The sequence below is a fragment of the Lissotriton vulgaris genome, chromosome 8 (assembly GCF_964263255.1).
Source record: "Lissotriton vulgaris chromosome 8, aLisVul1.2, whole genome shotgun sequence".
Taxonomy (NCBI): Eukaryota; Metazoa; Chordata; class Amphibia; order Caudata; family Salamandridae; genus Lissotriton; species Lissotriton vulgaris.
Genome location: NC_141696.1, coordinates 697688784 through 697700985, shown reverse-complemented (window position 1 = coordinate 697700985; position 12202 = coordinate 697688784). Strand labels below are relative to the sequence as shown.

General features: G+C 50.9%; 1 protein-coding gene across 2 annotated transcripts in view; it reads left to right on the top strand.

The window, feature by feature from the left end:
* OFD1 (OFD1 centriole and centriolar satellite protein) overlaps nt 1–12202 on the top strand; it is a 718676-nt gene that overhangs the window by 104917 nt on the left and 601557 nt on the right. For both annotated transcript variants that reach the window (XM_086934564.1, XM_086934563.1), the window contains exon 7: nt 1389–1525. In XM_086934564.1, coding sequence (XP_086790690.1) covers nt 1389–1525 — 137 coding nt within the window. The remainder of the gene's footprint in view (nt 1–1388; nt 1526–12202) is intronic.

The following is a 12202-nucleotide window of genomic DNA, read 5'->3' as shown; positions in this document are numbered from 1 at the left end:
TTAAGCATGTCGTCTTTAGTGTGTTCCAGTGTTCATTAAATTGGATTCTATATTAAAGCTCGCTCTACCGTTGCTCACAAGAGTGAAGTTTAATCTCGTCTCCTGTGTATTGGTTCATGACAAACACATCACATGTCACTCAATTGAAATACATATAATGGAGGCACAGATTGGTTAGCTCTACCCACAATAGCCTGCTTGATACTTTTTGGGGCAATTTATTCAATCTGCATTTAGTAGCAGAGATTAAAAATAGTTTTATTGTGCTTAGTGAAAAAACTATGATAATCTGCTATAAGTATCTTTTCCACTATACTCCTCTTGGATCAGCTTGAAATGGTTTTATTAATGGCAGCTTCTAATGTTTTTATTAATGCCTTTAATGGGTACATTGAAACCATTATGTGTGTTCACCCTCATGCTATTTAGGGTTTCAGCAACTCATTCCTGTCTGTGGTAGCAGCCTTTTGTTTTAAATTCCAATCTCGTCCTGACCATTTGTGACTGTTTTGTTTTACAAACCAGAAAGTCAATCCGTCCCAAGGTAAATGTTTATTTATTATAGTTTGATGTGTCTCACCCGAACGTTGCCTCATTGGTCTTCTTCAAAAGTGTACTATACTGAACTACACAAACGTCACAAAATGTGAGCATTCACAATACATTATGGTATTGTGCTCCTTTTGTGTGGGCCAGCTGCTTACTGCACACAGAGTACTGCACAGTCTGTCCCCTAATCAATGTGCAGGTACTAGTTGCTCTTTTTCTCCTACATTCACCTACCAACAACATATGTTCTGAGTGTAATGACCATATGAAGGTGGCGAGCCTGCTGGAGGTATCATCATCCTGATATAGGCATTACATGTCTCCCTACAGTCTTTCTTTTATTGTCTTCATGATTATTATGGTAGTGAGAGGGCACATGCAGAAGGTTGTCTACAACACACAATGGTGATGCTTAGTCTCTGTGTGCTGAATGTGAGTCACTTGTGTGAACCCTCTAACAAGGATAGCATGTGTTGGGCTGCACAATAGCAGAATTAGAGGTGTGTTGGCAGACCCTACATCTTTCTGTACTTGAAGTGAGAATTTACTCATGGTCCTCTCCAGATGCACACATACTAATTTGACAAGCTACGTCTGCACTGCTGTATGCCCACTTCAGGCTATAAAAGTGGAAGTCATTTTTCACATCACAATAATAAACTGAGTGGAACATTGAGGGTTCAGCTAAGTAATTTTCCCCTATAATGTGCCGGCCAAATTGATGACAGTAGCTTTTTTGTACTTATGTCATGATATCGTATTTCCTTGACAATGAAAGTATTTGAATAGCTTTGCAGTTTAATCTGTTTGTATGTTATTTGTCGTTGTTTATGTTTCAGTTGAAAAGCTGCAGCTAATTGATGAACAGTTCGCGGAAATTTACCCCCATCGTCAGAAATTTGAATCTTTGGAAGGAAAACTAGCTGTGTATCGCAAAGAAATTGAGCAGCAGCTCCAGGCAGAAATGTCCCAAAAGGTATGAGCAAAACATTGAGAAGCTATGTTGATCGCTGGGATAAATAGATATGTGGAGTTTGCACTAATTAAACTAACCTAGATGTGCCAAGATCGCCCCTATGCATTGCTTGTCTGCATGAAGTACAAGCCAGAGGAAATGTACAAGTTTGAATGAGAGGATACGTAAGAACATAGATTTCACAAATGGGTGGACATTAAATAGAGTAAACATGGCACTTAAGTTCAGAAATAAGAGTTACATAAGAGCGACATAAGGTCTCAGTGTTTTATTAATTAACTTTACCTCTAAAGCTGGGGCGTGGACGAGCCGAGCGCCAAGTTGGCAGCTTAATGCTGAAGCTCTGGAGCTGCCGCGGACCATCCGCTCTATCAATGTTGCGGACGTGGAGACGGTGAACGGAGATGTCCTCTGGACCGTGGAACATCCTGGGCCGCATAGTGGTGGGCTTGCGGACGTGGAGACGGTGAACGGAGATGTCCTCCGGACCGTGGAACATCCTGGGCCGCATAGTGGTGGGCTAAACACTGCGGTGGAGGAGAGGCGGCCCTCGCTGCTCGGGATCTACGCGGCCCTCGGAGGCCCGCAGCCTCAGGGTCCGAGGGTGAGCCTGAGGGCAGGGTCTCTGGCTGGCTAAGCTGCTGCACCACAAATGGAGAGACCGGAGTGGCGGTATGCCTGCGGAAATGAGGAAGAAGCCTATGGCGTTTCCGAGTGAGAGCAATACTTCACAGAAGGGCTGCAGTGTTGAGTACATCGCCCCCAGTTTTGGCTTCTGCACATTTCTTATTCCACCAAGCACGAGCTGGCTGATCCCCCCCTCCCCCCAGGTGACAGCATCTGGCACTGAAGTGCCTATAACAGAAGACGCTGCTCTTTGCATAGGCGAGAGACTGTTTTTCTATATCTGATTTCCATTGTGCCGCATATCGCCCACCAGCAAAGTGGTCTTGCTATCCTCATACAACGCTGGGGGTCGTAGGCCTCGGAAAACCAGGGACCTATTGGGTAGGATGCTATAAATGGTGATACTGGTGACTTTGTGGCGCTACCAAATGCGTCTCCCAATGAGCAGGCAGCTTGGTAATTGGGTCAATATATCGACGTGATTGAGCAGCTAGTACAATATTTCTGAACCCTGACCTGTGCCATATATCATACAGTTTTTCACGTACTACAAGCCCCGCTCCTCCCCGGCTCTTTTAGGCACGCTCTTCCCCTGCTTCATCATGGGGCGCAGTGACCCTAAACAGTGCCAAATCTTTTTTGATGTCGATAAGACGCCCCAACGCAAGGGGAATGACGGCCCACCACGTGGAGACCCCCTCTCGTCATTTACAGTTGGAACCTTCACCACCCGATAGATTTGCGGCAATTATGGCGGAACTGCAAACTGACTTTAAAGCGATCTACACCAGATTTGATGCCCTGGCGGTATTCCTGGATGACATGCATGGCTGCATCTAACGCCACAAGACCCGTATAGAGGCTGCTGAACAATGCATATCAGAATTTGAGGATGCCCAACGTACTATCCATAAAAGACTGGAACAAACCGAATGACTTCTAAAGATGGTAGCCGCCAAGGCAGAGGATCTCGAGGCTCGATCACTCTGAAACAACATTTGCATAGCCGGTGTGGCTGAAACAACAAACACAGGTCCTATGGGTAGGTTTGTGGAACGTCTATTGGTAGATTTGTTCAGCAAGGATGCCTTCTCCACAACATTTGCAGTTGAATGCGCGCACAGAGCCCTGGCGCCGAAATCAGCTCCTGGTGCTCCTCCACGTTTGACTATATCCCGGCTGCTAAATTACAATGACCGCGACGCTTCTCTTTGTATAGCCCATGAAAAAGGACCTATTCACAATCAGGGCATATCACTCTCCTTTTTCACAGAAAATCTCACATTTTTGAAACACCCGCTGACCCGATGGATTTCTGGAAGCTTCACAAACCGAGCTCCCCCTCTCCGATCGGCCAAGAAGCGCCTGCCTCTTCGCACCCTCCATCTGCTGACCTGTAAACACTGTTGGGCCTGCTGCCGAACGCCATGATCGCCTACTGTGCATGAAGTTGATTCAACGACATGCCTCCACTGCACAGAATTTTAATTTTTGCTGGCTGTGCATAACTTCATTTCTTCTATCTAGCAGTAGATCACCCAGAGGCAGTGGGCTCTTCAAGCATTACCTTCCCCCAAGGAGATCTCCTACTGTTTATTGGGGATATAATGGGATTCACTAGATACTGGTTGGGTTACTATCCTATGTGGGTGGTGGGGGGGGGATAGGGGTTGTTATGCGTTCTATGTTTTATAATCGTTTTCTACAGGAGAATGAAAGTATTGTGGTTCATATTGACATTTGCCCTTACAACGCTACATGTCCAATCTTATATTCTTGGCCTACATGACACCAACGGTTAAAAGTCCTCAGGTGATGGAGTTGAAATGTATGTCCTGGAACTTGAGAGGCCTTGCCAACCCTCGTAAGGGAAGGAAGGTATTATCATACCCTACACAACACATGGTCCAGATGTTGTTACTGCAAGAGACCTTTATGCTCCCAAATCTACCAATCGGTTTGCCTCTAATTGGGGGGACAACCGCTTCTTTGCTAGCTACCACACATATTCCAGGGGAACATGCATACTGATCCACAAGACAGTACCATTTCAGACGTACAAATTGATAGTGGCCCCGGAGGGTCACTGCCTACTGTTGGCCAGTACTCTTGGGGTGGAGCATGTACTCCTAATCAACATTTATGCACCAAATACAGACACACTAGAATTTTTCGCTATTATCGCTACACGTATTTCGAAACTTTCTATTGATTCCATCATAATGGGAGGTGACTTTAATCTTACATTGACCCACACCCTTGATATGACGGGCCCTGGACAGGTCACCAAGCCACACACTCTTCAGACACTTAATACCTTGTTGCACTCCTCACTACTAAAAGATGCATGGCGCACTCTTCATCCCTCAGACAAAGGTTTCTCTTTCTATTCAGCTCCCCACAGGACTTGGTCCCGCATAGATCATTGGTATCTATCCACCAGCTTACTGATCAATGCTCTCAGTAGAACAACTCCCCCCTACTCTCTTGGACCATTCACCCGCGTTGTTGACTCTCTCTATCCCCAGTGTCACATGTTCATCTATACCCTGGCGTTTTCCAGCTGAAGCTCTATTCAATAGCGTGTTTCAAAATGACGTCAGAGATGCTATAATCTAATATTTTCAATTAAAGGCAGGATCCATAGCGCATTATGAGACACTCTGGGACTCCTTCAAAGTGTAAATATATGGGGCATATGTATCACCAAACAGGCCGGGGTATTGCGATCTATCCGCCAAGCCCTTGAGTCCACAGAAGGTGTATTACGAGATCTTGATGAGCGTGCACTAACAGAAGATCCTCCCCCTTCATTACACCAGTGAGCGGATGTACGACATTACAACGCAAGCTTTTACATTGCATGCTTTTACAACGCGGGTTTTACAAAGCATACCATTACAACGCATAGTGCTTTGGGGCGCTGGATAGTGAATAGTTTAATTTACTATTCCAACTCCAGTCCCCGTGGATAGTAGGGAAGGTGTTGGACAGTAAATTAAACCTATTCCCTATTCTAGAGCGCCCCCCAGCGCAATGCGTTGTAATGGTTTGTGTTGTAAAAGTTGCGTTGTAAAGGCACTGCGTTGTAAAAGTTGCATTGTAAGTGATGTTTCCCCAGTGAGCAAAGCTTCTTGCTGAATTTCTGGAACATGTTGCTCGCGAAGTTAACTATTTTAGCAAATATGCAAGTGCAAGAGTGTACGCTGAGGGTGAGAGACCGGGCCAGACACTGGCCAGGCTCCTCCGCCCTCCGCATCAATCCTCCATTTCGCAGCTGCAACTTGATGATGGCGTATCACTTACGCTCAGTGCTGATATAGCCGCCACCCTTCTTTCCTATTACTCTAGTTTATACGCCACTCGTTCCCCCCCTTGGAAGAAGTACTCGCTGACCATATTGCGGAGGTAGTGATGGTCTGGCTTGAGGACTGTCAGTGTCTATTTATGAACGTCTCTTATCACAGCAGATGAATTGTCACAGAACATTGACTATCTTAATGGAACTCGTGCTCCTGGTACTGATGGCCTAACTGGAATCTTTTATGCAACATAGAAGTCATTTTTAATTCCACCTCTGCTGTGTATTTTCTGGTCCTTCTTATACGCAGCCCTGCGGAAGCTGGGTATTCCTAAGGGATATTCTGATCTCATACGCTTGCTTTATACGGATCTATTGGCCCGGCTCCGTGTAAATGGCGAGTTCACTGTTCAATTTGCCTTGTCACAGGGCATTAAACAAGGATGCCCCTATCCCCGTTGCTGTTAATTATTGCTATTGATCCTCTTGTGCGACAACAGGAGCAGCATCTACAGCTCGGGTTAAGATTCCATTGTGGCCCCCTCCTGGCCTCATTGTATGCAGATGATATTCTGTTATTTGTCAGGGACCCCACTGTCAATCTTCCTCCTCTTGTCTGCAAGATTGTGCAGTTGGGGTTTTCTGTGGGCTAGTTATAAATTGGAACAAGTCCAAGATATTTCCAATAACAGATGCTACAGCCTAATTCACCCCAGACCTCCCCTTGTGCGATGAGCCCCCTCACTATTTGGGTGTCCTTTTACACCGCACAGCATCAGGGGTCATTTGCCTCAACTATGGTCCAGCTATTGACCGACAAGCGACTCAAATAGACAGATGGATCAAGCTCCCACTCTCTATTGCTGGTAGGATTGCCATTGTAAAGATGGCTGTACTCCCCCGGTTTTTATATCTCTTTCTTAACATTCCTATCCCACTCACTTCTCAATTCTTCAATACTCTTCGTGGTACGCTCATCAGATTGGTTTGGGCTGGTGGTCAGGCACGTATCAACTGGAAGACGTTGACGATGCACTATGGGAGTGGGGGACATGGTGTTCTGGACCTTTATTTACACTATTAAGTGGCACAGGCGCACTATGAATATCATTGGTACCATCCGGCATCGAGATTGCAGTACCTAAAACTTGCGTGGTCGCAATCTGCCCCCTGGTCACTTTCTGCCATTATTCCGCATGGCCTTTCCAGAACACCCACGGAAATTCAGACACTTCAGACTACATATTGGGCTTGGGAGAGGCTGCGTCATTATTTGAATGCAGGGCACCTCTACTCCTACACTTGCCACTCCATGACAACCCATGGTTATCTCCCACCATGGAAACATCAAATGAAAGCACTATAGCTCAATATGGGTTACATACCATAGGGGATCTATTCCATGATGCTCATTTGTGTGCAGCTACAGAGCTAGCGAGGGAGGAAAATGTGCCCTTTACGGATACATTCCTATTGCATAAAACAAGCAACCATGTACCCAGTATTTCAATCGTCCACAGCTGAGCCCATGACTTTTTGCCGTTATCTCTTGTCATTACATCTGCAGACGGTGCTCACCTGGTCTCCCGCCTATGTAGCTTGGCCCAGACGCTCTGGCCACCGGTGGGGAGGGGAACCCGCACAGCGTGGGAGTGGGATTTAGGGCACCCACTATTGGATGAATCTGAAAGAAACAGGTTAGTGTTAGATTCCTTAGCTTAGAATATCCCCAGGCGTCAGACTGGATCCGGAAAGTTTTGCGTAGCAGTACCCCTGCTCGTCGGTAAGCGTTGTCTGGGGCTCCGCGTCCGTCGTCAGCGTCGTGATCGCCGGGATGACGTCGTTGGAGTACTTAGACTCCGCCCTCGCATGCTGACGTCAGTTCTTCTTTTTTCCGCGCCAGCAAGCGCAGATACGGGAAGAGCAGTACTCTAGTCAGTTTTTGACTAACTTTTTGATCTCTTTTGATCATCTTTTTCGAGTCGACATCGACTCCTGGTGCCGATAGGGATGCCTGGTTTCAAACCTTGCGAGGCCTGTCACTGCTTGATGTCGGTGACCGACCCCCACCTTCGGTGCCTTTACTGACTCGGGCGGACCACGATGACAGGTTGTGCCCCGACTGCCGGGCCTCGCCCTCGAAGGCTAGGCGGGAGCGGTCCCGCAAGCTGCTCGAGTTCCGGCAGTCGGCTCCGCACCGCTCAAGGTCCCCGTCGAGGAGGAAGTCGAAGGACCGGTCGCCGAGCCGCAGTCATCGCTCGACGAGTCATCGTCAAACTCGTTGGGCTTCAAGTCCTCCGGTAAGTCGAGGCATTCCAAAAAGAATTGACTCGACTGATTGACTTCTGACTCCCCCGCCGCTCGCGTGACGCGGCCGTGGGTTCGGGCAACACCGCCCGCGCGGCTCTGCCAGAGCCGCAGGCGCCGCCTGCAGCCCCACACCCTCCGGTCCCTGGGTTGCATGCGACGGAGGAGATACGTGATTTCCTCGTGGCCATGAGTACTCACTTCCCTCCTTCGAAGCCTGTTGTGGCGCTTTCGGGCCCCGCAGGCCCGACTGGGGGCCACAGCGGGCCGATGGCTCCGTCCCAGGTGCCGTCGGGTGCTTCGGCGCAGTCGTCGACTCCGGTCCCGACGACGCAGGGCCCCACAGGATGCAGACCTGGATCCGGGCCAACGCCAGTCGACCTCACAACTCCTCCACTGGCGCCGACCCCCATGGTGTCGCTCCCGGCGCCGTCTTCGGACTACACCGTCCCCGGTTAAGGCCCCATTCCGGGTCCGACGCCGCCTGGCGCCGTCCCCGACGTCGATGGTTGAGGCCTTCACCTATGACCCGGCTCCGTCATTTTTGCCGGAATATCAGGACACGGATGAAGGGGAGGACAGGGAGGGGTCTGAGAACACTCTGGCACAGCAATGCCAATTGAGTAAGGACTGGGCAGATGACTTGGGGGAGGCAGTGGTTTAGACACTTCGCCTGACACTGGATTCATCCTCCTCCCTCCGTGGCTTCGGAGGAGGGTGCTGCTTACAGCGTGGTGTTGAACAGGGCAGCCAAGGCTTTGGCTCTTGAGCTCCCTGTCACGGCCGTGAGGACTAATCTCCTCACTGAGGTGCTCAAACCGCAGGCAAGCTCTATGGAGCCTCTACTTCAGTTTAACGAGGCCCTCACCGACATTCTAATGGGCACTTGGTTCAAGCCCTCTACAGGCCTTCCTGTGGATCGGAACGTGGCCCGTCGCCACCTCCCGGCGAACCCTTGCTTTTTGTCCACCCACCCCCTAGCGTCTGGTTATCCAGACCTCAAAGACCCAGACCGCATTCCCGACCGCCCCACCGGATCGGGAATCTAAAAGGTATAATCAGTTTGGGAAGAAACTGTTCTCCTCTCTGAGTTTGGGGCTGCGGTCTGTCAACACCGCTTGCCTTTTGGGCCGTTACACCCACTCGCTGTGGGATACGGTTGCGGACGTGCTGCCACAGTGTCCGAAGGAGGCTCGGCCACGTCTTACCCAAGCTCTGGCGGAGGGGCGGGATACAGCATGGTACTCGATCAGGTGTGGACTTGATGCCACGGACTCGCTGGGCAGAGCGATTTCCACAACGGTGGCGATTCGTCGCCACGCCTGGCTGAGGTCTGCCAACTTTTCGGGGGATGCCCAGTCCATGCTCATGGACATGCTCTTTGGTGGCCGTCGTCTTTTTGCCGACAAAGCAGATATTGCGCTGGAGCATTTTAAGGACTCCAGGGCTACGGCCAAGTCCCTGGGCCTGTCGGGCCAGCGCCAGCAAACCTCTGCTTTTCGCCACTTTCGTGGCCACGGGAGGGGCGCCCCACATGTCCAGCCAGCCACAGGCCGCAGAAACAACCTCAGGGCGGTCGAGGATGTGGCAACCTTCATGGCAGTGCCGGGGGACTAGGCAGGGTCAGTCCACACCCACTCCCCAAGTATCTGCCTCAAAGCCTTCCTAGTCCGAGCTTTCAGGCCCATACCACACCAGTGGGGGCAGGGTCCGCCATCACCTCCTCCACTGGTGTACCATCACTTCAGACATGTGGGTGCTGCAAATCGTCTGAAAGGGCTACTCCCTCCCCTTTGAGGTGACCCCTCCAGCCATTCCACTGCAGTGCCACCGCATGTCGGGGGATCACTTGCAACTTCTAAAGGAGGAAGTTAGGGCCCTCTTGGCCAAGGGGGACATCGAGCGCGTTCCTGAGCCAGAAGTAGGACGTGGTTGCTACTCCCACTACTTTCTGGTACCCAAGAAGGGCAAAGGAGGCCTACGCCCTATCTTGGACCTCCGGAGCGTCAACGGCTTCCTCCGGAAGGAGAAGTTAAAGATGCTGACTTTAGCTCCGGTCCTAGCTGCCCTGGACCATGGAGACTGGATGGTAGCGTTGGACTTTCAGGACTCATATTTCCATAACCCCGTCCTGCCGGCCCACCAGCGTTACCTGCGGTTCACGGTAGGCCACAAGCATTTTCAGTTTACCGTGCTCCCCTTTGGCCTTACCCATGGGTGTGCACGAATGTGATGGCGGTGGTCGCAGCTCATCTGTGCAGATCAGGGGTTCCAGTCTTCCTCTATCTCAACGACTGGTTGTTGAAGGCGGGCTCGCCCCAGACAGTCGTCGGCCACCTCCAGACTACGGCCGACCTCCTGCACCTGCTGGGGTTCTCCATCAATGTGCCGAAGTCACACCTGTGCCCCTCTCAGAAGCTCCTCTTCATTGGAGCAGTTCAGGACTCAGCGCAGTTTCGGGTTTATCCTCCTGAACAGCGAGTTTGGGATATTCAGGCTCTGATTCCGATCTTTTAGCCTTTATCCCGTGTCTCGGTCAGGTTGACGCTGCGGCTTCTGGGGCTGATGGCCTCCTGGTGAATGTATGACATTGTTCTGCATTCTGTCCATCAACTGTTGTTTTGCATTTATCACCCCGAGTGGGATGGGTATGCTCAGACGTGAGTCCCATGCTCTCCACACCACTGGAGTTAAGCTATCCTGGCTAAAGACGGCTGATAGCCAGAAACCGGTCCTAGGATGCTTGATTCCGGTCCAGGAAAGACATGGCTTGGCAGTTCGGGCTGGACTGTTCCCATGAGGCATAGGGTCAAGGCTGATTTGCATATGGCCATGTCTGAACTGGGGTGGTGTGGAGTGCAAAAAAACGATGGATTTAGGCCCAGATCTCTGTACTGGGGTGAATGTATGACATTGTTCTGCATTCTGTCCATCAACTGTTGTTTTGTATTTGTCACCCCGAGTGGGATGGGTATGCTCAGACGTGAGTCACATGCTCTCCACACCACTGGAGTCAAGCTATTCTGTCTGAAGACGGCTGATAGCCAGAAACCGGTCCTAGGATGCTTGATTCCGGTCCAGGAAAGACATGGCTTGGCAGTTCGGGCTGGACTGTTCCCATGAGGCACAGGGTCAAGGCTGATTTAGATATGGCCATGTCTGAACTGGGGTGGTGTGGAGTGCAAAAAACGATGGATTTAGGCCCAGATCTCTGTACTGGGGTGAATGTATGACATTATTGTGCATTCTGTCCATCAACTATTGTTTTGCCTCCTGCATCCTTCTGGTGCATCAAGCCCGGTGGCGTATGCGGGCTCTGCAGTGGGACCTGAAGTTTCAGTGGGCCCAGCATCAGGGCAACCTGTCCGACCACGTCCGGATCTCGGAAGGCACTGCGAGACAGTTGCAGTGGTGGCTCACGGACCGCTATTGGGTCAGCGGCAGATCCCTCTCCCTACCCCAACCGGAGCACGTAGTAGCGACCGATGCGTCCCTCCTGGGCTGGGGGGAACACATGGGAGAGGCGGAGATCAGATGCCTCTGGTTTCCGGCGGAGTCCCAGCTCCACATCAACCTTCTGGAGCTGCGGGTGATCCGTCTTGCACTGAAGGCATTCCTTCCCTCTGTCCGGGGCAGTGAAGTGCAGGTGTTCACGGACAACACCACTGCCATGTGGTACTGCAACAAGCAGGGCGGGGTGGGGTCGTGGACCCTTTGTCAGGAAGCTCTGCGCCTCTGGCAATGGCTGGAACACTAGGGCATCACCCTGGTGGTTCAACACCTGGCAGGTTCCCTGAACGCCAGGGTGGCTGAACTCGGGCACGGTGCATGATGGATCACGAATGGCATCTGAACTCGGACGTGGCGCAAGGTCTCTTTCAGCAGTGGGGAGAGCCTTGGTTAGATCTATTCGCCACCGAAGAGAATGCGCAATGTCATCAGTTATGCGCATTGGAGTTTCCAAGGCGGCACTCGCTCGGAGACGCTTTTAGTTGCCAGTGGAGCTGCGGTCTGTTGTACGCCTTTCCGCCTATACCACTTCTGCCCAGAGTGCTGAAGATGATCCGGTGCGACCGGGTCCAAGTCATCCTTGTGGCTCCGGACTGAGCACGAAGGTATTGGTATCCCAAGCTACTCAGCATATCAGTCGATCCCCCGATTTGTCTGCCTCTTCGGGAGGACCTTCTGTCGCAGCAGCAGGGGACAGTCCTCCACCTGAACCTGTCCAGTCTCCACCTACATGCATGGAGATTGAGCGGCGACAGTTGAGGCCATTTGACTTCCCTCCTGAAGTCTGTGATGTGATTCTGGCAGCCAGGCATCCCTCCACAAAATCGGTATACGCCTGCAGGTGGAACAAATTTGTGGCATGGTGCACAGCCAAAGGCTGTGGATCCACTCTCTGCCCCCTTTCAGAGGTTCTCCTCTTTCTTCTTTCTCTT